This window comes from Bolinopsis microptera, chromosome 3 (genome assembly GCF_026151205.1).
Source record: "Bolinopsis microptera isolate Bmic1 chromosome 3, MBARI_Bmic_1.0, whole genome shotgun sequence".
Classification (NCBI taxonomy): domain Eukaryota; kingdom Metazoa; phylum Ctenophora; class Tentaculata; order Lobata; family Bolinopsidae; genus Bolinopsis; species Bolinopsis microptera.
In genome coordinates, this window is record NC_087074.1 from 19,629,013 (window position 1) to 19,655,336 (window position 26,324).

The 26,324-nt window shown below is 38.4% G+C and overlaps 2 protein-coding genes and 1 non-coding gene across 3 annotated transcripts in view; 2 read left to right on the top strand and 1 right to left on the bottom strand.

Moving 5' to 3' along the window:
- LOC134812179 (uncharacterized) overlaps nt 1-26,324 on the top strand; it is a 284,121-nt gene that overhangs the window by 82,708 nt on the left and 175,089 nt on the right. The window lies entirely within an intron of this gene.
- Nucleotides 2,380-15,828, top strand: LOC134812625 (rho GTPase-activating protein 45-like). Its single transcript, XM_063820112.1, has 10 exons — nt 2,380-2,581; nt 3,065-3,178; nt 3,392-3,529; nt 3,728-3,919; nt 4,069-4,221; nt 5,255-5,482; nt 6,253-6,387; nt 6,616-6,723; nt 13,644-13,793; nt 13,918-15,828. Exons 1-10 carry the CDS (start codon nt 2,387-2,389, stop codon nt 14,041-14,043), a joined length of 1,539 nt encoding a protein of 512 aa, XP_063676182.1. The 5' UTR covers nt 2,380-2,386; the 3' UTR covers nt 14,044-15,828.
- Trnag-gcc (transfer RNA glycine (anticodon GCC)) lies at nt 13,534-13,604 on the bottom strand. The gene has a single exon. It is a non-coding gene; the product is annotated as a tRNA-Gly (tRNA).

A 26,324-nucleotide genomic window follows, 5' to 3' on the forward strand; every position in this document is an offset into this window, starting at 1 on the left:
TAAATATCAAAATTTACATAAACAAATCTAAAAGACCTCAAAGCTCGTCTTTTGGGGGATGAGGTTGAAGGAAATGTTTTGACTGTATGCACCATTCGAAAGAACATTCTTTGACATCAGGGTCACTCATCTTAATTGCGAATCAAATACATTTAAGCCGCTAGATAAAATCTACAGTGTGCAAGAGAAAGAGAAGAAAGATCTCTATGAGGAGAGAGTACTTCAGTCAGAGAAAGGGTCCTTTGTCCCACTAGTCTTTACAACATCCGGAGGTATGGGCCCACTCTGCACTGTGTTTGTAGATCGTATTTCTGAAAGGACAGCTGACCACAATAAAGAAGCTAAGAGCCAGGTCAAAAATCACATCAGAACACGATTCAGGTTTGATCTGCTACGAAGCACACTCATAGCACTCAGGGGAATCAGAGGAAGACAAAAAGCCCAGCACCTTGGACTGGATGACGTATCCTTCAATCTCATTCCTCAGAAGACGAGCTTTGAGGTCTCTTAAGTTTGTTTATGTAAATTTTATAGATAATTTATTGTAGCTTTTATATTGTGTAAAATTTTACGGACGAAATGATCCCAGGGAGGACTCCCAACCCACCGCCTCGGCGGGTAGTTGATACACCTTTCACAAGCAAGAGCCACTTTCGTCTACTTGCTGTGAGGTGTCTCAGCTACATGGGTTGGGGGTACCCCCTTTTTTTTCTTTTTAAAAAAAATTAGGTGATGGAATACCACACAGGACAGAGGTACTCAGATGATGTGGGATACATTAGGAAGCGCCTTTGTTTCGAAATCTTAAGAACAACGGTAATTTCTCTCCAGGGAGACAGAGGGGCGAGAAAGAACTTTGTCAATATAGACAGTTTAGATTTGAACTTGGAGCTGCAAGGCCAAGGGTGATTTTCAAAATATTGAGTTTTTGAAGGGTTATTTTTATATTGGGTCATTGTGACATTATGTGTATACTATTTGAAACATTTTATAAAAAATTAGGTGATTTTAGAGTATATGGCATATGCTGGTAGAATCTCTGAAAATGTGTGTTTCTAGGCAAAACGTGCAATTTTGCTAGTACTAATTGAGTTTTTTAAATTGTCCCATATTCAAACGATGATTTGGCGCCATGAGCTTGCTCATTGATTAGTGGATTGAAAACATTGTGTATTGCACATGGTTACCTCAAAGCATTACTGGATGTGGATGTAGTGGATACAGAATTTTCAAACACTGACCAGGTCAAAGAGACCAGGTGACCATCTCATGCTTAAGATACCAAAGAATAAAAAGTCCAAAGTTGATGACAGATGTTTCTCAGGCCATGCACCAGTTGCATGGAACTCTCTTCCACTGTTGTTGAGATGTATTAATGATACCAACTGTTTCAAGCGAATGTTAAAGAACCATTTATATAATCGTTTTGATGTTATTTCTTTCCATTTGTCTTCACTTTACAAGACACTTTGGCTTTAATTTTTTACCGCACTCCATTTTATGTCTTGATCTTAACCTTTCTAGGATCTGTTTCATTTTGGTTGATTATGTCACTTTACTTACCTTCATTATACCTACATGTATTGTATGGTTTCTGCTTCTACTTAGTTTAGTGTGGTTTACAATAAAAGATGTTTTAATTTAGTCTTTGCCTTATAATGGAGTTATACTCACAGTCAGCCGCTCTGACATGGTTAACCACCTTCCTTGTGTTGTTGGTTAATCATATGAGCGGGATATAAATACCTCATTTCATTTCAATGGTATGTTCACAGTACATTCACAGTATAACAGTACTTCACAACCAGAATCCGCCTCCCCACTAGACAGTAGACATATAATATTGTTTATGTCATTATGATTGATCTCATTTTATTTCATCTTTACAGGTTTAAGTGGCTCCTAGTAGCTTTAGCCAACCAAATTATCAGGTCAACAGAAACAGCAATTTTTGGGGCCAGCCCTTCAATTGACAATAATGTCTTGCAAATCTCAAACTCAATTATTTTTAGCCCTGTACGGCATGATTATCATGTGTTAATCGTTAATCAGTCAATTTTTCGCTGGAATTTTGTTGTAACTCATAACAGTCACTCAAAAAGGTGACAGTATCAACAACAGACTCTTTTACCTGCCCCCCCCCCCCCCCCCCCTTTTTCAGCTATCACTCTCCCACCAGGGTTATTAAACATTTTCTATACAACTAAGAGCAGTATTTGTCGCAGCTGGTGATATTTTAATAATGACTTTTAACTTTTAATCAGTTTAAGAGGAACTCAGACGTTTTGAATATAATTGCATTTTACCAGTCTGGTTTAAATATGAGATATTAAATTATATTTGCGATAAATAACACTTTGAACACGATATCCTAGTTCAGTGCTGTATGTCAAAGGATGTGATTCCAGATGTTCTCAGCACTCATCTATTTCGAAGGAGCAGAGCACCTGTACGCTGCAGAGCCTGTGAAAATTACGTTTATTTAAAAGGCAGCGAATGTCAGAAATGCGGTATCGTGTGCCATAGGAAGTGTTTAAAGAGTTTGTCTATCAAATGTGGTGGCCACCCATTGCCCCATAAGGTATTATAAGTTTAATTTTATATGATATAATAATGCTGCTGATCTTCATAAGTTCAATATTTAAACGATTGCTTCATGATCCTGCTTCTAATCAGGAATGTTAATCCCAGCTAGTTCTGACCACTACCATTATTTGAGGTACTATGTGCCATCTGCTACCCCCTGCTCAGCAAAGTCAGAAAGACCAGTCGTTTTAAAAATGATTAAGACAGATTAAAAAAGTCGTGGTTAAATATATAATGATGATAGACACATTTAGTACTGGCAATTAGTACTGACCAGTGACCAACCATGACCATTTGGGGAAACTTTGGTTTGTTATAATACAGATCTTACTACTATAATACTCCTTTAAGAAACGATCACAAACAAACGATTTGCATTATTTGGGAGGGCAAGACTTTTATTTGCCCATAAACAGTATAAACAATATAAATAAATAGCTTTAACTTACGTAGATAAAAACGTAACTGAATATTACAGGTCCCAACATTCGGGGTTGATTTCTCCACACATTTGTGTGCAACACACTGCACAATTCCTTACGTGGTTTTCAAATGTGTAAAACACATTGAAACCACTGGAATGGATATCAAGGTCAGTTCAATCATTGTTGTTACAAAATTCTATATTTTGTTCTTTCTTAATTGTGATTGTTATTTAGTCAGTAAATAACAACCTCACAACGGCTAATGACCCACCATATTTTGTAACCCGATGATCCGAATCGTAACTGCTGGTGTCTATTAAATTTACCAATAATTGGTAATTCCCTTGATAATACTCCGGCTCGCTAATCTCTATGTTCAGGGAATATACCGTGTAGCTGGAGCTAAGAGCAAGATGCAGAGTTTGTGCAGAAGCTTCGAGAACGGGTTGGATCTGGTCGAGCTGAATGACAAGTCGCCTCACTTGGTTTCATCTGTCTTGAAACTTTATCTCCGACAGGTTTGATAAATTTGATTTGATTAAATTAACTTATGGTATCTTGGCATGATTTTCGTATACTAGCAGAGCGTTGTTATGTGTTCTAGACAGCTAAATTTGGATCTAGAAACTTCGAAGCAGCTGGTTTAACGTCATCCTTTAAATTAGATTAAAGTTTAAACGGTTGATGTTTTAACACCGATAATATTATTATTTCAGCTACCAGAACCACTTCTACTGCATTCCAACTACGAGGACCTGATAAGGATTGCTTTGAACCAGCAAGAAAACGGAGCTGATCTCCAGACCCTGCTGAAACAACTGCATGCAATCCTGGAGAAGCTTCCCAAAGCTAACAGATTCACACTGCGTTTTATTGTTGAACATCTAAACAGAATTAGTCTTAATGAGGTTTGGCTGCATTTCGGAAATTATATACTTCCGGGATATTTCAGGGGAACGTTTTAAAAATTCAAGTTCAATTGATTTAAAGTCTGACACATTCATTGAAGGTTTCGTTAAAAATAGGTCTCATGTACACTTTACACTGTTTTTCTCAGGGGCTGAATCAGATGACGTCAGTTAATCTGGGTATAGTGTTCGGACCTACCCTGATCAGACCGAAACACGAGCACTCCTCGGCTAGTATCGTGCACATCAACCATCACAGCATGATCACCCAACTCCTTATTGAGAATCCATCTGCTTTTATCGTGAGTTCATTACGTCATTCTAATAGTCATTGTAATAGTGTATTTATTTTATAACTTTATCAGACCGGTGTTATCTCATAAGTGATATTGCATCAATTATTGTTGCACAATTCAGTAATGATATTGGATGCAAAGTCAGCCTTAACCAGCTGTGAACCCCCCCCCCCCCCCCCCCGGCCCCCTTAACCAGCTGTTGTGTATCTGATTGAAAAGGGACATATTTTATATCATAGAACTTTGGTATTCTACAAGATATTGTAATCTAGAGTTACACAACCCCTTGGTGTTACGAGGATAATATATGGACCACGTTCACACAATTTGCAATTCAGTCAAGGTTTACCTCGGCCGCCAAAATCTGGCCACTAATAGATTAAAATTACACTTAAAGCTCACAATTTGGAGAGCAACGTTTGAACGGCCGTGGTCCATTGCAGTGGGGTCTACTCGAGCCTCTCCAGGCGGTCCGTAGTTGGATTACTCTGTATTACTCTGTATTGAGCTGCGGCGAATCATTTCCTTGGAAGATAAACTTGACAAGTGTCTGATTGATCCACTGTTATGTAATGTCACAAATAAATCTATCAAGCGTTTCAACGGCCATAAACGGTCCTAACTTAAGTTTAATTAGAGCTAGTAACTAACGTTAATAACTAACTATAGTTAGCACTGTTTATGGCCATTAAAAAGCCGTTTCAGAAAAGCTAAAATTTACAAAATAACACCTAGCATGTCACGCAGTGTACCTGTATTACCATCATCTGGCCACTATTAATGAAACTTGTGGAGTAATGTCTGAAGCGCAAATTATTTGATGCAAGCTGACATTTGGAGATTAAATTGTTTCGAGTATTACTTAATATGGTGCAGTGGACAGCTACAGTCAATGGAAAATAATCGACAATAATCTGATTATACTTAACCAAAGTTATATGCTACTTATTGATAACAATCCGTTCATATTTAAGGATTGAACGATTAACACCTAACAAGTAACACCTAAATTAACTGGTCTAACACCTGACACCTGCAGATATCAGATGAGGAGTCAGAATATGCGCGTTACCGTGAGAACCCAAAAGTAGCCTCAATGTCTGACGTGCTACCCATTAAAACACGTGACAGTATTAAACTGTTCACCCAAGACGAGGATTACCTGGATTACATACAGAGCTGTTTGGAGAAGAGAAGCCGGAGGAAAGCTAGTAAACTTGGGAGAGGTTACGCTGGAAAAACAGCTTCTGAACCTAATGTTTTAGAGGTACTGTTAACGTCTTAAGTTAGAAGTTTAGAGATACTCATATCTTAAATAAGACATTTTATGGGATTCTTAATTGAAAGTAAATCTAATTAACAGATTTAAGTAGAGTGACTGACGAATGTTAGCCGTAAAAGCCAAGACTGAATATTTTACCATAACATAAATCTCCGAAAGTTTTAAGACCTTTCAATGCGTTGCCACATCAAAGGTTATATAGGCTATATATAATAGAGCACCTTCACCTTGACTTTGTGACAGCTATCATGAGCTGTTGACAACTAGGAGTTTCTAAATCCAATTTATTGTGTGATCTTTATGATAAAAAGCTGCTTTTGACCAGCAACAGTGCCTATTTTACTAAAAACAAATCATAAACCCTGAACAGATACCATACATTCATACCAGTGTGTTATAAGCAAGTTGAAACAAGTTTACTATTTGCACAGATAAGCAAGAAGACGAGATTAGTGTGTTATAAACAAGTTTACTATTTGCACAGATAAGCAAGAAGACGAGATTACCAGTGTGTTATAAACAAGTTTACTATTTGCACAGATAAGCAAGAAGACGATATTAGTGTGTTATAAACAAGTTTACTATTTGCACAGATAAGCAAGAAGACGATATTAGTGTGTTATAAACAAGTTTACTATTTGCACAGATAAGCAAGAAGACGAGATTAGTGTGTTATAAACAAGTTTACTATTTGCACAGATAAGCAAGAAGACGAGATTACCAGTGTGTTATAAACAAGTTTACTATTTGCACAGATAAGCAAGAAGACGAGATTAGTGACTCCCCGGTTCCCTGGTGAGGGTAGTGAGTATGTAGCCAGTGATGATTCTCACACGCGCATCGTACGTGCCTTTAGTGAACCCTCTAAGTGTGACGAATTTGATAGTCAGGTAAGTTCAAAATGATTATTCGAGGTATTCAAACCAGTACAAATCCTCCTTGTAGCCAAGAATGACGTTTTTCTTGTATCAAATATACTAAATACTATACTATATTAAATATACAGACAACTTAGAAACCCTTCTCAGTGACTACTAAGTACTTAAAGAGGAAATTATTTCATCTCCTCGTAAATTATCGACTTTAAATTTATAAGTAAAGAATCAATTCTGGTTCAGGAGTACCTGATGGCTCGCAGTGATTTGAGCAATGTTTCCAGCGACCTGAGCAGTACTGAGAATCTTCTGGACTCAACTGACGACGCCTCCTTCCCCGACACGGACGAGGTCAGTACTATTATATGTGTAATAATTTGATATAATTTGATGTATTATATTATATATATATATAATATACACTATGTACATATAAGGAATCATCACCATCATCCCAAAGAAAGGGGACCTCACATATTGCAACAACAACAGAGGGATAACTCTACGCTCCACAGTATCGAAGTTATTTCAAATTGTGTTGTTAAAAAGACTAAGTAATGGGCTTGAAAAGTTACTTAGAGAAAATCAGTGTGGTTTCAGGAGAAACCGTTCTTGTATAGATCAGCTATACTCCCTTCATTGTATAATACACAATTGTATAGAATTCAACGTCCCTTTGTATATAAACTTTATTGATTTTAAAGCTGCTTTTGATTCAATCAATCGTGACTTTATTTGGAAAGCTTTTGAACATTATGGTCTTCCAACAAAATACATCAATGTTTTCAAAGCGTTCTTTAGAGCAACTGAAAGTGCAGTTCGTGTCAATGGGGAATTGACAAGATGGTTTGATGTCGATTCGGGGACTGGACAAGGTGATGTGCAAGGGCCCCCCATTTTCAACCTTGTACTTAACTGGGGATTAGAACTTGCCGAGAAGTTTAAAAATATATCGCGTGGTTTTACTCTTCAGTACAGACAAAGTTCCAGACAACCGGAAAAATGTGTCATTGATTTGGACTATGCTGATGACATAGCAGGCATGGATGACACTGTCGAGGGACTGCAAGAAACAACGGACAATATTGCGAAATACTGTGGGCTTGGGGGTTTAAAGATGAACGCAAAGAAAACAGAGATCATGGTAATTGGGAAAGATACGTCGCAGCACCCACTCCCAGAGAATAGGACCATAGATATTACTGTCGATGGAAACTCTGCAAAGCAGGTCACTCAATTCACTTATTTGGGTGCCAAAATTACATCGGATGGCAAGATCGATAAAGAAATAAGTGTCAGGATTGGAAAAGCAACCGGAGCTTTTAACCAACTCAATAACATTTGGAAGAATAAGAACATAAGCATTAACAACAAAGTGCGAATCTACATCGCAGCTGTTCTTACCATTCTGACCTATGGAAGTGAGATATGGAACACGACTCAAGTGCAGACAAGAAGATTAGAGTCTTTCCATCAGTACTGCTTACGCAGAATCCTGAGAGTGAGGTGGTTCCATCGAGTAAGAAATGAAGATGTTTTAAGAAGGGCTTCAATAACTGCTCTTACTGACATAATAGCAACAAAACGGCTACGTTGGTTTGGACATGTCAGTAGAATGCCTGAAGATCGGTTACCTAACTATCTACTTGAATGGAAACCCAAGCATGGGAAACGATCAAGAGGCAGGCCTAGGAAGAGCTTAAATGATGTATTTATTGAAGATGCTGAGCAGAGATTGGATCGTAATGGACTCACGATTGATTGTATGAGAAGATTGGCTGCAGATCGAAAAGGATGGAGAAATATTACCCGCCGAAGTTGTATAATACAAAGTAATGACGCAGATGACGCAGACTAATCCTTTTGGATGGAGATCTCGCCATGTAACATGTATGTATGTAACATATATTATGTATAACGTTTCTCCATTTTAATTTGATACACTCATTTTAATCAACTTAAACATATATAATGCCTGGTGTTCACTAACAACACACTGGCTCCTTGGTGCGCTGTCAGAAGACATGTTCCACCTCAAATTAGTAACGTGTAGTTACTAGGCGTTACTAGGCGTTACTAGGCGTTACGTAGCACTTAGCTTTATTTGTGCCAAAAATAACTTATTTCAAGTTCTCAGGCTCATAATATTACAAAAGTGATATAACATACTAATAGTAATATCATATACACATTACACATAACAAGTTTTTACTAAGACTGCTTGTTTATGAGATCCTGGAGAGGTTTGCTGTTTATCAGTCTCATGATCAGATAATGTACTTAGTAGAAACTAGGTAGGACAAGTGAAACTTGCGTTTCCTCCTAAACAGTAGTTTCACTTGTCCTACCTAGTCTCTACTACCGGATATTATCCCTGGAATCAATGCTTGTTTACATGAGAAGTAGTCTACATACTCCTCAGTTCATCACGTATATTAGATTTACAAAGCATACTGGAGAGTTGATGTCTTTTACCAACACCTCAAACTATACTTTTTTAGTGGGTTCTAAGGTTTTGTCGCTGCCTTCTCAGTACTTACAGCTCAGGTTATTGAACTCAGGGAAACATAAGTATCTAAATTTGTATGGTTTCTCTTCAGACGGCTGACCATACTTTCTATTCTGGGTTCGACAAAGCACTCCTTTTCTAAATAACTCTTCAGTGTACGTGTTGTAATTCTAGATCACGTACTTTAAAATCTGACGTACTTTCTTCACCATGAATGATGAAGTGTACCAGAATTTCTACAGTTTAAGTTGACATTCTCCAGATTTTCCCGAGCAGAGGCACTAGGCTGACTAGGGAGAGGAATTTATATCTATAATTATGTCGGGGGATCATACACTTAGAACCGTACGTTGGGGGGGGGGGGGGGGGGGGGGGGGGGGGGGGGGTGGGGGTGGGTCATATTTTCTTCCAAAACACAGTTGGTACATGGTCCATTTCCCAGAAAAACAGTTAGTACATGGGGGGTGTCCAAGCCCAAAAAAAACCCATTTTACCTCAAATTTTAATTTTGGGAATGGTTTTTTGGGTTTTAATGGTTTTTAGTTTCTTTTTGGGTTTTTTGAATTTTTTCCTGTTTTTGTAACTTTTTATCTAATTCGACTACATTGAAAACAAAACCATTACTAAATAGTGGTTAAAATTTGTCCATTTCCCAATGTTTAATGAGCTGTGTCTTAATTATTATCCGAAAAAACAGTTAGTACCGCGAAGGGGGTGGGTGGGTCTTTTGACAAAATTCCAAAATTACACTTAGTCGTCGTCACGTACAGAACTAAGTACCTGATCCCCCCCCCCCCCCCCCCCCCCCCCCCCCCCCCCCCGATTATGTTACTATTTATCGATCTTGGTTACTATTTTACCGATTATGTTACTATTTATCGATCTTGGTACTCGAGAGTTGATGCATTGAATAGTCTACACTCTAGTTCTACAGCATTTAAATTCAGAAAATAACTTAAATATAGTTTTTAATAAACACAATAAGGAGATATAGAAACGCTTCGTTAGTGCTAAGTAGATGACAGGTCGCCACATTGCCGACTATTAGCACCTGTCATGTACTGCGCATGCTAAAGCTAAAGGGCGTAGCCAGGAGTGTTGTAAGAGGTTGGGCACTCTGCCAACTAAGTGGGCCAGGTCCGACCAGGGGTGATGTAAGAGGTTGGGCACTCTGCCAACTAAGTGGGCCAGGTCCGACCAGGGGTGTTGTAAGAGGTTGGGCACTCTGCCAACTAAGTGGGCCAGGTCCGACCAGGGGTGTTGTAAGAGGTTGGGCACTCTGCCAACTAAGTGGGCCAGGTCCAACCAGGGGTGTTGTAAGAGGTTGGGCACTCTGCCAACTAAGTGGGCCAGGTCCGACCAGGGGTGTTGTAAGAGGTTGGGCACTCTGCCAACTAAGTGGGCCATGTTAAATTGTATATTCTGATCAATCACGGGAGACAAAGTAAAACACTTGTATTTTTGGGTTAGTAACTAAATTGGTAACAATTGGTTAAATGGGTTAGTAATTGAATTGGTAACAAATTGGTAATGGGTTAGCACACTAACGCTGCACTCACTATCGCTGCACGTCACTCTACACAGACCTCAAACACAACTCTCACTCACTTAACCTCGTGAGTGGTGTGGTAATGTGATTACAAACAAATCTTCCCAAAACTGTAAATCCTTCTTAATAACAGTTCAAACTTCTTAGAAACTACTTCTTCTAACTTCTTCTAACTTCTTAGAAACTAAATCTTCTATCACTTCCCCAGAAGTGATGTGAACGTGTTATGATATTCCCTTACTCACAAACACTAGATCTTCTCTTTAGGTTCTTCTGTGTGGTCCCCGTGACACACACACACTGGAACTTGACTTGTCTGGCTCTTCACTCTTACAGCAGCAGACTACTCACTAGAACTAAAAACAACCTTGTAAATATAAGAAAGTATGTTAGAAAGTAGTAACCCAAAACTACAAACCTAGGACTAAAGAAACTACTACAAAGAAACTGAAAAGGAACAAAGACCAAAATAAGCTAAACATTACACTACCTGCCCTTCAGGGTTAGCTCTCGTTCCGTTCACCTGAATCCTCTATACTAGACTGGTATTTACATCCTTGTTGTATTTACATGCTAAGGGAATGAATGTGTGTGAAACAACAAAACATAACCACTCAGACATGTCTATGAATATAATAACTTAAAGGTAAAATATGATAGGCCAGGTCCGACCAGGGGTGTTGTAAGAGGTTGGGCACTCTGCCAACTAAGTGGGCCAGGTCCGACCAGGGGTGTTGTAAGAGGCTCTTTCCCCCACACAATGGGAGGTGCTAATGGAAGGTTCTGTAGGAGAGAGGAGGGGACTATATCCCCAATGCTATGGAGGACAAATCGCCTACGAAAACATATTTATAATTCACGAATTACGATGCTCCTAGACAACGAGAAAGCTTACAAACGTGACAAGACAGAGATCACCACCAGAGAGAAAGTTTAGTGCTAAGGTCATATTATCTAATAAACACTAATTATTTTGCGCTCTTCTCCCCCTTGAAGTTATCCACTCTTGCTGTTGCGCATCTCCCCTTGTCCCCCCCTCCCCCCCCCCCCCCCCCCCCCCCTCCCCTGCTTCCTTAATGGCCACGCCTTGCTCATTTCGAACATGTCACATATTGCAGGGATTTACCTTTTTTTGTTGCTACATACATGCCTCAAGCGTTTTGAACAGTCTTCAAGAAAGTAACAAATAATTGAAATTCAACTGTATTTGTTGTTACGAGCAGGGAGACAATGCCCGCGAAACATTTTTTGCAAATTTCTCCGCTCCAAGATAACAACAACGCTAACAGGAAGTCTTAAAAAAGTAACGAAACAAAGGTAACTGCCACGGGAAATTTTGTTTAGTACTAAATACTACTTAGTACTAATTCTTTTTTGCTCCTATTTATATTATTTTAAAAGTTCTCCCGATGACCATGCTCTTAGTTTTACATGTGCTTATTTCGTACACCTCTTTCTTATTGCTCTAATTGCTACATGCCTTAAGTTCCTAAAGTAAACCGATTTGAATTTCTTGAATGTTACAAATAATTGAAATTCCCCTGTCTTTTCTGAATTAAATTCTTTGCAATATTACTTGAAGCAAGTTCTTTATTCCATATATTCCAGGATGTTATAAGCTAGGAAACTGTCACTCTTGACAATGATATCCTACACATATAACATTTTTTTACATGCCGTAACTTTAGAACAGGGCGCCACTTTCTATTATTATAATATGTGAACACTGCAAATCCTAACATATAACTGTAACCCTATATAATATAACTCGGACAGATATCTGTCAAAACGAGGAACACTCCCATGGAATTGTCAAAATTTTAAAACTTTTGAATGACAGTCATCATAACTGAAAATATGTAGTTTGCTGCAAAATACAGGCATTGAGCGGTTCTTGACGTACTATTTATGTTATAATTTCATTTCTACCTGTCTAACTTATTAGCTTTGATTCTCTGGGGCTACCGTATATATAAGGAAACCTTCTGAAATCCTGGAATATTGTTACCTCGGCCGAAACATATTACTAACTGAGTACTGAGTAAACGAGTATGACCCTACCTGGGTGCATCTAGTATCGCCCACTCGAGAATATTTATATTATTATATTTAATGTTTAACGAAATTCTGGGAGGATATTACATCTAATAAGATTTGACCAATATTATTCTAAAAGTACTAAAATCTTCCCTCGCTAATTTACCTGGATACGAACTTAGCAGCTCACTATAGAAATGTTAGCAACGAAAAGGGGAGGGGTATTTAGGCTGGGGGGGGGGGGGGCGTCCCTGAAACTTTTATACAGATTCAAAACCAAACTTATTCAAGTGTTCATTCTTAGCTCAGTGCAGATAAAACGTGATCCGATGCTAAATCTGATAGTTGAAACGTAGTTTCGAAACTTGGAAACCTTATTTAAGCGATTTGGGAGCTCTTTTGAAACATCAAAAAGCGGAGCCGGCCGGTGTGGACACTTCATCCTGGTAACGTTACGTCGTTACGCCAAAAATGTACTCTTTTCCATCCGTAGATTTACTGTGTCTCATTGAACTGTAATTACTATAACTGTAAGTCATTTACTGTTATCGATATATAGTTGTAAACGTTAGCTGTACTAAATGTCCAGTTTTATATCTCTAGTCACTGATGATCGTTCGTGCAGATAGGTCTACAACACGTGTTTACAGGCACGCGCGGCAATGAAATGTGTCAGTTAACAGCGGAACTAAACCGCGCGCACGTGCGGTGCGCGCAAAATAATTAGCAAGTAATTAATTTGCTAATTTGAACAAACCAATGGAAATACAAAGAATCGAATGAAGTAAAAACATAATCTTTACTGATCACTACTTTATCTAAAATAAGCATTCCAACAAAAAATCACTTATTTACGGGAAAATTGCTAAAATATTGATTACGTAATATGTGAACGACCCCTTTTGACTCTAGTACTGGCTTTGAGCTGTTCGAGATTAGAGACATTAGAGAATATAGTTTATCATGATTTATTTGGGATGATTTAACTGTTATGAGATTAGATGGATCAAGACTGTTCTGTTGACTGTTCCTATGATGATCTAGCCTTGGTCTTCCAAAAAGGAAGTGCGTCGGCCGGGAATCGAACCCGGGCCTCCCGCGTGGCAGGCGAGAATTGTACCACTCAACCACCGACGCATACAAATAATGCGATGATCAACCGAGTAATTCTTACAGGACGAAACGTATTTACAAGAATATGTGGCACAACAACTACACAGCGTTAAAGCGAGACTCCAGATTCTTCGAACATATAGTCTCAGTACAAGTGACAGTGATGAAATAGACGGGACCGTGCTCAACGTGAAATGTGTCCAATCATCACAGGTATTCCTTAACACAAATGAATAAATAATAATATAAATTTATGTTTTCACCTTTATCAATTTGTCTTCTTCAAAATAGGTTTCTGATATCTGGCCCAAAAAAGTAAAACTCTCCATAATTCCAGAGCGAAGTCAGCAGTGATCCGTACGTATCAGCTTACAACGCAAGACTGGTCAACCTGGGAGTGAACCAATCCCTTGTCAGACCACGCCTTTCTTTGGAATGTGCAGAAACTTCAGACATTTGCTGAAAACCATCTGCCAATTTGACGTCCTGTCAGCTGTACGTCAGCTATTTTCTTATTCCTCCTTCTGTTTGTTAGTTGTTATCCTGCACCGTTAATAGTATAAGTTAAAATTGTTGAAGCTGTATTTCACACAAGGTATAAAATATAAAGTATCCATGATGATAGACAGAAATCATATGGATTTCCTTTTAAGAGAACAAACTGGATAGGAATATTATTCATTTCCCGTTCTATTTATTTAACGAGTACTCAAATTATGTTTATACACGTTAGCTTAGGATTATAGCACTAGCAGCTGGAAGATTCTTATCTTCATGATATCATAGTGGACATATTCAGAGTTCTCTCTTGATATGGAAGAACATTTTAAATGAAGTCTAATTGAAACTTAGATCAAAAATTAAGAGAAGGACCTAAATTATAGTGACCTAAATTATAGTGATATCCAATTTCAAATGTGTCCACTAAGATAGAAGATTTTTCCGACACACCGTTAAGTTTCGATAATAGGTAAATATATTGTCTCAAATCTCAAATTATTTGTCAAGTTGTAAACCTATTTGTCAGTAAATACGAGATTCAGTGATCGTGTTTTACATACGAGTGATAGGGCACGTTTTAAGTGTTGTATTAAACAATCGGTACTGTAAAACCATTTTTTTTTGTGGGTACTGATTTTACGGATTTCTTGAATTGGATCATTTTCGCGGCATCAATTTTCGTGAATTCAAATGATTGAATTCACAGTATGTCACTTGGACAACAGAAGAGCCTTTTATTATCAAATTGGGTTTTTGTTTCACTGAACTTATATTGTTGAAATAGTAATGCAATATGCAATAATGGGGGGGGGGGGGGGCAATAATGGTACACTTTAACACATTTTATACTAATAGTTACAATTTTTAGGGGATATTGACTTTTATTTCCGAATCGATTAACATTTTGTTTAGTCACTCTTCAATGACGCCCTCGTTTTAGCTGCAGACTATATAATATAAAGGACAATTAGAGAAACTATAAGATTATTATTCTAATCTGCAGTTTAAAGTGCGTTAATTGCAGGATTGATTGATGCATATAATTTTGGTTCTTTGGACACAAATCAGAATATTAAACATACGGAACCGCTAGATCTAGACAATGAAAGTGTTTTTCTTTTATTTCTTTTTAATCATTTCTCGTTTGAATGTACATGCTGGGTAAAGTTTATCGGAGGTGACATACTTCATCAGATTTCTTAAACCAATTTTCACTAATTGTAGTGTCTTAGACGTATGCTCATCAGTGACAACCAACCATGTGTGTGATAGAAACACGAAACTTCCAAATATTAGGAAAATATATACCTGCTTAAAATTAATGAGGGTTTGAGCGAATTTGTTTTTTATAATAATCTCTTTTTCTTGCCCTTCTAATCTGGTACCACTGATGAACACACGTTAAAAAGAATTGAATTTTACTGACTTTGCCCAATATCGTATGCTGATTGGCTACTGCTGATATTAACTGTAATTACTGAGGAGGATTTCGGTGTTTTTCGCTATTACAAATATAAATATCCTCCCCATAAATGAAGTGCTAACCGAATATTATATAACAGATCACAGTAACTGTAATCTTTATTTGCATTTATTATTATTATTCCATGCTTGTTATTAATATAGAATATATTTTTGTTACTAATTAATCATTATAACCTCATTATATAACCGTTTAATGTTTGTATGGCCTGTGTAAAGTATTGCTGTATTTCTTAACCTAAAATGTGACACGCAGTTCGATAAACTATTCGTTTTATTTCGGGGTTAAACGCAAGACAAAATCAGAATCGTTTAAGTTTCACAGAAAATGAATTCCACAGGAAAATTGTTCTATAGGAAATAGATAAATTACAAATAAACACGACTATTTATTGGTAAATTATACCGTTCATTGATTCCATTTACACACTTATACAAATAAAAAACAAAACGCTAAAACATACACTATTTGTTCTCCAATTCACCGCGATCCTCGTAGTCCTATAACTAACATGGATCACATCTCCAACTACCCTTTAAAACTACACCTGCAACTGTCACACATTCCCGCCACATTCCGGCCTCCCCGCACTATCAACTCCCAGGTGGACCTCCTCATGTTCTTGTTGTGTTTAAGGAGCATGATGGTGTTCACAAATCCGGTTACTGGCATCGCCATGTAGTACCACAAGGTTGCGTACAGTTTTCCTGCGGGGGTTGCTGCTATCAGGTCGAATACAGACGTATCCGGCTCAAACACGTACACTAGCACTTGCATGATGAAGATGAAATGGATAACCAGGTAGTTGAATGATAGGGATAAAGTGCACTTGATGACGGCGGCTTCCATCCTCGTCAGACCACTGATACTATGCCGGATTGCCTTATGCTTGGCAATGATGGCAACAACAGCACTCCCGCTAGTTAGGGAACTGCTCCGATCTTCTCTGGAGGGGATGGATACTCGCCTAGTGTTTGGATTTGATAGACGTCTCGTGTTGGGATAAGATATAGGTCTATTGTTTTTTTGGAAAGTGGGTTCTTGGTGGTGAATGATGCAGTTCTCGGGTAAGACTGGGCAGGAGTTACCTGTACCAGTGTCGTCTTGTTGTTTCGCTCGTTTGATTGGAGACTTGAACAGTTTCAACGCAACTATAAAGTTCCCAGCTACGATGATAAACCATGCAATTATGAGAGGCACGGCAAGAAGAAAGAGGACGAGGAAGTAGCCGGCGTTGTGGTGGTTTGGAATAATCTCGGTCATCTTGAAATCACATGTTGCCCAATCTGGTTGGTATCTCATCTTGTGTCCTGCAATGAAGGGGGCCGACGCCACGCCGAGACCTGTCGTAGGGATTGCTATTTTAGGAAATTTCAAATTATTTCTCGTTTAGTGATGAGAGGTTTTTTTCTACTTATAAATTTTAGCTCAGTGTTTTTAGCTTAAGATAGAATTGAAAACTATAAACTTACCCCATATCCAGCTTATAGAGAACCCGATCCAATAAAACGGATGATTGAAGCTGAGCTGGGAAAACCTGAATAAATCATTAATATTAAATCCTGTATCACTGACTCAGTTAACATTCAATTTGGATAAGACATTCTAAGATATTTCTGATCGGTGATTTACAAGCTTACTTGACGGGGAAGGCTATAGCAATGATTCTCTCGATAGTAGTGATGGAGAGGAGTAGGGGTGTTGATATCTGGTTCAGATTAACCAGAATGCCAGGAATTTGACAAAACAGAATGTCTGTGGGTAGTTTTTCTCTCTGGTTAACCAGACCCAGTCCTAACACTACAGCTTGTGTTCCTGAGGTGAAGAGAGGGGTCAGTTGTGGGAACCTAGTGTTAATGTTATACTTATATCGTGATATCAACGAATAATGACTATTCCTGTAAAAGCATGGTGCGGTGCCTGATTTAAATTCCTGTGGTACCATAAAACCAAACTGAAAGTCCTAGTTTCTTTGTCCACCTGCGATCAGGTTACTGATAGTGATGTGGATCAAACAGTTGGAACTTCTGGTACGGGTTCTCTTCCAACCGTAAAATATCATGATGTTCAGGGACATCCCCAGAAATCCTGAAATTTCACTTTTTATCACAGAGTATTCACTTCTCCAGAACAGCTTAATAATGTTTTTAATTTCTTGAAAGACAACAGAGCATGATCACAAGTAATGAAACACGTTTCACTCACCAAGGAATAGATTGATGGAGCCAAATATCAGATTGGCAAACTTCACAATAAGTGCCATAGATGTACTAACCTAACTAAATGAAACTGATTAAGATTTGGCAACTTAATTCAGAACATGTAAGACATAAAATTAGTAGAATAATTTTTGCCAATGAAATAAGTTATCAAAATCACAATATTTGCTATAGCAACGTCCACATCAGCTAGTATCATAACTACTAAGATGATAGCGAAAAAAGATACCGCGAACCCATGATTTTTACAGAGATCCTGATTAATATACAGTCTGTATTACAGGGGCATAAACCTTGTAACTCTCCTGCCGACTTTCAGGAACCATGGGATAACACCAGTCTCGAGTGATTAAAAACAAATTAGAACTTGGATTGTTGTTTACAGGAACTTTATAGGTCAGGTTTACTACAGCATCTGGTCGATCAGGGCACAATCACGATCAGCCAAACATTTATTTCAGGCGTCATTTCGCTGCATTGAGATCTAGTATACTTAAGACGTTTGTGAGATAGAGACGTGCTTAAACAAAATTTTAGTTAAACAAATATAAATAGCATCAAGTCGGCCAATTTACGAGCACCACTTCAAACTTTGACAAACGCCTTGCAAATGCAACAGCTGTTGTGCCACACATCGCAAAATGTCGACCGTTAATGTACAAAATATGTTTAGCTGCCCTTTCAAATCTAACGGTATCAAATGAAAGATGCTGCAGTCCTACTCCTAGAGTTAGATCAAAGGACTCACGGTGGCTTCTGATGTCTTAAATTTGAGCCCTATAATTCCATGTGGTATTATTTGCAAACGTTGATTGACTTTGAAATCTTGGAAATAGTTCAGATGCTCTGAAATAGAGCATTCCTAGTCTTAATGGCTCTTATTAAATCGCTCGCCCAAAAATTTCACGTGACTTTGGTTTTTTTGGTTTTGCAGCCGTACAAAACGGTTTTACATAAACCCTAATCCCAACCCTAACCCTAACCCCGAAGCTATCCATAATCTTAACCACAACCCTAAGGCTCTTACTAAATCGCTCGCCCAAAAATTTCACGTGACTTTGGTTTTTTTGGTTTTGCAGCCGTACAAAACGGTTTTACATAAACCCTAATCCCAACCCTAACCCTAACCATAACCCCGAAGCTATCCATAATCTTAACCACAACCCTAACCCTAACCCGAGCCCTAAATAATAGAATTCACGTTTTACTAGCCTGTCACGTGACCAAAACGGTTTTTTTGCCCATAACTCTACAGGGAAGCATTTAACCTAAACCCTACTCCAGGGGGGGATTCGGAATGCAGCGTCCAAAAATACACCGATCCGGATCACTTTCATGCCTAAAGGGCCTTTCACAAGATTTTCTTAAATTTGGGCGACGATTTAGTAGGAGCGAGTCTCAATAACCAGTATTAAAGGTAAAACCGACCTTTTTTTAGTCATATCAGACAAATCGTTTCGACTTAACAACAAATAAAATAGTAATACTAAACGAATGGATCAACCAAACATTCAAGCATTGTATTAAACGCAAAATTTGGTTGTATTTTATTGACTGTTTTTTAGATAAGAATGCTATTGAATAATGATAGGGATATTGATAAAGCGATTTAACAAATTCACTTTAACTATAGCCAAACAATTCCTGTGGCACAGGTGCACAACTTTAATATGCTCTTTCATAATACCTTAATTTGTCACCAGTTTTGGCGTTAACTCCCATCGTCCCTGGACATTGCTATTGGCTATCAGATGGAAATAACGGTCAACAAGAGTTTTTCCTTCGTGACTGTATACTGTTATAAATGATTCCTTAATCTAGCTAAGTTTGGATGTAAAGGTGCCGAAATGGAATATCGGGGGGATTCAGAATGAAGTTTCAAGGCCGCAGAAAACAAGTTATAAGCAGGTGTTTGAAGTTTTTTAAATTGACCGTCACCATTCCAAAGCCTTTATAACAAACACACTCCTCCATAATTGAAGACTTTTTCGTTTAAGATTGACGCACCAATCCCACTTCTAGTTCTAACCACTGAAGTTTTAAAGTAACCCCTCAGTGACCTTAAGATTAGATTTGATACACGTTGCATACCGATACCGGACAGCGAAAAGAGGTAATGCAATATGCAACGTGCCATCTAGTCAGAACCTAATTTGCATTGCCAAACGAATTCAAAAAACGCTCTACTTGTGGTAATGGTCGTTTATGTATTTTACGTAATCGCTGAGGGGGAAGGGAGGGGATTTCTAAATAATTACGTTAGGTAATTGTAAAAACACAATAGCTAGTGTAAAACTGATTACGGAGGTGGAAGGGGGGTTAAAATGAGCCATAAAGTGACTACGTAATATATGTACGACTACGACCCCTAACCGATCATGAGGCACACAGGCAAGCTCCGTAAATAATAACCAAACTGAATGCTAATACTAAAACCAGTGCTCACCTCAAACCCTGACTTTGATCCGGACCGCACCGATGGGTTGAACTGGCTAAAGGTTGATTTTACCTAATCAGGTAATTATAATTTAATATTGATGGAATATGGTACTTTCATCAATTTTTACATAAGATACCGGTGCAGGCATTCTGATTTAGCTGTCCAGCCTGGCGTATTACTTAGCTAATTATGATAAATTGCAGGGCCCGTAAACTCTTTCACAGGCCCGAAGACGTCACTGAGCAATCTTTGGGTGGGTCTTGTGAATTATTAGCGTGCTCGATTTTTTGATCGATTTCACCGATATGACGAAGTGACATGATCATAGTATCTTGCGACATTATTCCAAGTGCGGTATCCAGTATAACTATCTGAAATCGTAACCTCTATACTTTATAATTTATAATTGCAAAGAGAGAGAGAGAGAGAGATCTTGCAATTGAAGCGTTTCTGTAACTACATAAACATTTTTAAACATCGTTTTGTGTGGCAGTCAACAAGAAAACTAAAAATCAGATTATTAACACATAACAGCGGGAGCAGCGGCGGCACAGACCGAAACTGTGCTGTAATATTTGTCAAGCGGTACCTAAAAATAGGAATACCGCGAAAATCTCACTAACCATCCAACGTCAAAAATCTAAACTGGGACTCATGTCAACTTGTAATATATACAAAGTTCAAACGATACGTCCAGAAGAATGACATGGGGTGAATGGCATCTTGCGATCAACCCTTCCGTAATTGGCTAAACGTGTCCCTGCAGTGTCCCGCATGAAATCTTAATACCTCTAGAAGTTGCTACCTCCGATTATTATAGACAACTTCGTTAACTTTATAGTGAACTCTGACACTTGGTGATCATTAACGGGTAGGTAATTTAGAATTGGATTCGTGGAAGGTTTCCACGTGCGGATACTGACACCGCTCCACGAGTGGCACTATTGTTGCATGTGGAGTGTCCACGTCAGTGTCGAAACGGGCACTTCAAAGGAGATGTTTCGAGAGTGGCCAGTGGTATAAAGATAAAAACGGCACGCTAGCTTACGGCTGATGAAGTGGCTGGTACGGTCTAATGCTCTAATGATTTCTTCATCGTGGAGTGGATTTCATTAAACATATCTACATTTTAACAGGGCTGCAGGCTGGATAAAGCTCTATTGGGGATCGATTTAAGGCTCTGCAATATTTTCTGTATTACTGTTAAGGGTAGCAGCAGCAACCTGCAGACACCACGGTTAAAGGCGTCCGATTTGGAAATTTGAAATTACCCAATTCAGAAAATCAACACTATAAAGTGAGTAGTCAGATAATCGACTAATTGAGTCGTTTTTTTCTTTTTTAAATCGCCTGTGAATTTCATTTCCAAGTTTTCCATTTCTTTGATCCCATCCTTGAAGTACGCTATATAAGACGTGCCGTGCGCGGGCCTGACCGCCCGCAATAAGATCGGATGCGTGCAGGCTGGAGTACGCTTGTAGTAAATTATGAAATGTTGCATTGTAAATATTTAGAATTGACGAATAAATTTGTGATCTGAAAGTATATTTTACAAAAGCTGGGCTTTGGGAATTTAGGTAAGAATTATAAGTTCTTTTTAAAAAAAAAATAACCACAGATAATTTTAAATTTATTTCTATTTGTCGTATAATCAATAAACAATTTAATCAAATTTTTTTACAGAATGCGCGGCATTGGCGGCCCAGTTATTGTCTTACACATTAAATTGCAATTTAAATAGAAATGTGATATATGAAAATTTAAAACTTTCAAAACGGAGCTTATAATATCATTATATTATGATTGTAAAATAACGGATAAAATTTTAAATTTGTTTTTCACTAAAAATTTGTTTCACTATATAATAGTCCCTATAGTAGACACAATACACATCAAAACTCATCGGATCAATGCATGACACTGAATGCCGATTATATCCTAGTTTAAAGACTATACGTAAGACTATGGAGTGAGAAGTATGATGAGTAGAAATTAGAAAGTAAAACAACAAATTAAGGAAATAAGTAAGTAATCGTTCAAAATAAGGTATATAGTATGTTTACCTGAGGACCCCAGGCTATTATGTTCATTAACATAATAGAATAAAGATTTGGCGGAATGACAGGCTGAGCGCGGCCCAGTAAATAGTATGTATTATAGTGGTACTAGCACTATTGAACACGCGGCTAGTAGAGGCCGAATCGGCCCGAATCACTAATTTAGACATTTTCATGTTCATAATCGATTGGAGGCATATTTCCCCTAATACTAAGCTAGTAGAGCCTCGATTGCTGGAAGCCATGTAAGACAGATATCCGTGGGAGAGCTTAGCCCAATAGTTTTTTAAAATTTATTAAATCCCGCCACAACACCCTCGAGGTTTGGTAAAATCAACCTCGAAATTGGACTTGAACACGAAAATCGAATTCAGTCCGATCTCTGCGTACAACCTGTCCCAACTGGCCTTTTGAATTTTGATACATTAACATACGTTTTTGGTAAAATTGCAAATATGACTGAACGTTCTCCAGGGGGTTAGTAACCACCATCTTTTGGTAACAAGCGTAAGGGTTTGGCAAAAATGTTATTACAAATTTACGTTAGGGCATCAAGCTAGAAGAGGACAAGCGGGCCAACGTGTCCTTGGTGACGATTCGGAAAAAGCGTCGCGGCGCGCCAGTATGCTCGTCGCCACTAAAGCTATACACGAAAAACTTAATCTATAGCAATGTGAACAATGTTCTAGTACCACCAGTTAATGTCAGGCATTTACCACAACAAAATATTAGGGCCAAAGGTGATCCAAGTTTGGTGAAGTTGTCCTCCAACTTCGGAGGAACAGAAAAATTAGAAAAGCCAAAGACAAAAATATGTTTAATATTATCTACAGGTTTCTACAAAAAAGCGTAATCGCAACATCACAAAGAATATAAGATAAATACTATAAGAAAATCATCAGGAATCCAAAGGTAACTTATTTTAGGTCTATCCGAAAATAGTTGAACGCAAGATTTTAATAACAGTTTTTGATACCATTTTATTGATATAAGTAATATGCAAGCTCAGGAAAAAATCCGCAGCAGTGATCAACGGCTCACTTTTGCCTTACAGTAAGCCGCCATTTCTCGTATTGCTTTTATATACCGTCATATCATTGAAAATTGGAAGCCTTCCTCGACGTCCTCCAGGTTTCCCAAAAAAAAGAACGATCCGAATCCAGGCAAAAACGAACATGGTCCTGCAAACGCTGACAGTTTTCGGATCGCGGTCGCTTTAAGAGACGCGATTTTCCCAATTACTCAAGTCGCTGCGCGGATTAATCTGGCTGCAGCTTAGACGTATTTGGGAGCAGAATTCATTACTCATCTAAAGGAAAACGCAAAATCCTTGTGATCTTCAGTTGTACCAAAATTCCACTCTTGGACGGAAACACTCATAAACCCAAAGTAGTTGTGCCACTGTCACATTTAGCAAACGATAAAGTGAAAGTACTGGTTGATGATCCCTCCCCTACTGTCAGGTGATATACCTAAAATTAAGAGGTGTTAAAAGTACAGATAATGTGATCATGCACGGTTTAGAAAATTAAGCTTCTTCCGCTAACAGCAGCGATATAAAATTATTGGCCTATCTTCAACATGATGCATTCTCATTTCCCAACAAGTTTGTTAAACATTGACCTAAAGCGTACGTGTCACGGGATGCCGACAATCTAGTACTTCTTGAAAATAACCAGATACAAAGAAGTTCAATAAACGATTAAAAGGTTGGACATCACCACTGGCACAGACCTGATATCCCCGAACCGAACACATACAACATAAATATTTCCTCAGCATACCTCGTCATAGTTTTCGAAGATAGTAGAGATGATATCCGTTGACATTTGTAAACATTCATACGTCCCACCTTGGTAGCGGATTTATGGGCAGTTTTGTTTCAGCATACCTGAAAAATAGAATCAATTAGGAAACTCATCATAAATTTTCAAAAGATTGACTGAAGTGGGATTCGACCCACGCCCTTCGGACCTGGTGCCTAAAACCACGCCTTAAACCGCCTCGCCATCCACCATGTAAATTCAATTGAAATGTTTAGTTATATATGAGAACAAAAAAATGCGTATTTTTGTATTGCGTAATCCATTTCTTTTTCGAAAACGGACACACAATACTCCATCGTGATCGAATAGAAAGCTACCCGAATAATGTGACGATATCATTTAACAGACGTCTGAAAAGAATGATAATGAGTGAAAGCCTTTGAAAGAACTGAATCCAGTCCCCAAACTCTGGCCAGAAAGCTATCCGGTGAACTCCGCCGACACATGGGAAAGAACAAACGGTACACAAGTTGTAGTCGATGTCACTCTGCCAGAAGAGACCCTTTAAAGCGATGCTGAGTTGTTTCCCAGAGCTCCACGATCCGTTTTCACTCAGGGGTAATAGTGTGCCAATGCACCCTGTAAATATATGAGTACAGCCTAAATGTAAACAAGTTCAGGTAAAAAGGGAGGAAAATCTCAACTGAAAGCCAGAAAAATTAGTTGGGTATTAAAAATGTTGGTACCCTCAACAGTAAACATTTTGACTGTAGACGAGTTTTTCCTTTATCCTCCAGTAAATCCTGGTTCCTGGAGTCTTGTACAACATAAGCTTAGTGTTGATGTCGTGAAGGAATTGCGGGAATCTCAGGTATGCCTCATGGTTTGAAGGAGCGGAGGAATGCCGGCTGAGACAGTTGCGGGAAAGGAGGGCGAGAATGGTGCGCTTGCAGCAGGCTCCTGTTCCGCAGGAGTAGTCGAGTGTGTACTGATCATTCTAAGAAGTTTTGTACAGTTTCAAATTTAGAAACAACTGAGTGGTTCAATTTCGAAGAAATTTCTTTTTTCAAAAAAAAACAGAACAAACCCATCGGTTTTCAGTTAAATGAACAGAGGCACAAGCTGCCAAGGTTTACTTTGCATGTCCAAACCAAGTCATCCTCATAAATAAACGGTTCTTTGTACAATTAGGCCCAACATTGAGACCAATGACGTATTGTACTTCTCATGTATGAGTTGTGTATAATAGGCTAACTTCAAAGACAATAAAAATGAGATCATTATATATGCTGATAATTGTGAGACAACTAGGAAAAGCAATGCAGGACGGGAATAGATTATTATGTTTTCGAGAAATATTGTCGTGTGCCGTATGTGATATTAAAGAAGCGAGAATGAACAAGCAATAAGCATAAAGAACTAGTATAAGAGTAGCTCACTGAGATTTAAACTGCCCGCAACGTGACAAAACAACTGTGTTAGCACTTAACAGCTGCGAATAGCTATCAGCGTGGAATGGAAGTAGTACTACCGCTCCAAAGATCATGCGAGGGAACAAACACTACCTTCTAGAAAATGTAATATCTGCCAAGTGCCAACCTACGAAAAGCAACCCGTATGTGACTGTTTATAAAGCGACAGTAAGTATAGGTACATTAACTACGAACCCTAGTTCTCGTCGGAAAATATGTACATTCTGATAAAATAACGTGACGAAACTCTAATGCGTTTTCAAGTAATATAACCGTGTGGCTTCAATTTATAGTCCCCCAAAGAAGATTTAACTTCAAATATAATCACACTGAGTTCAGTATGATGATTATTGTGACAAAACTATGAAAAGCAGTGTAGGATGGAGATCGATTATTATGTTTTCTAGAAATATGGTCGTGTGCGGGGTGTACCGTACGCGTACGGTGTACGTATCTTCTACGAAGCGAATTGTGAACAGTAGCCCGCAACGAGAGGGAACAAAACAACTGTGTTAACAGCTGCCAATAGCTATCAGCGTGGAATGGAAGTACTACTACCGATCCAAAGATCATGCGATAAAGAGGGAAAAAACACTACCTTCAAGAAAATGCAATATCTGCCAAGCCACGAAAAGCAACCCGTATGTGACTGTTCATAAAGCGACAGTAAGTATAAGTACATTAACTACGAACAGTAGCTCTCACTGAGAAATACATTCTGAGAAAAGAACGTGACGAAACTCTATACTCTCCTAACAACTGCGAATTTGTTGACGGTGTGGAGTGGTACTAGTACTTCCTGTCCA

Bases quoted from the DNA above. Each gene is read 5' to 3' on its own strand.
- LOC134812625 (XM_063820112.1), top strand. From the start codon at position 2,387: ATGTCAAAGGATGTGATTCCAGATGTTCTCAGCACTCATCTATTTCGA. The intron at 4,222-5,254 runs GTGAGTTCATTA...TGACACCTGCAG, and splicing joins AGAATCCATCTGCTTTTATC to ATATCAGATGAGGAGTCAGA. The intron at 6,724-13,643 runs GTCAGTACTATT...TAATTCTTACAG, and splicing joins CCTTCCCCGACACGGACGAG to GACGAAACGTATTTACAAGA.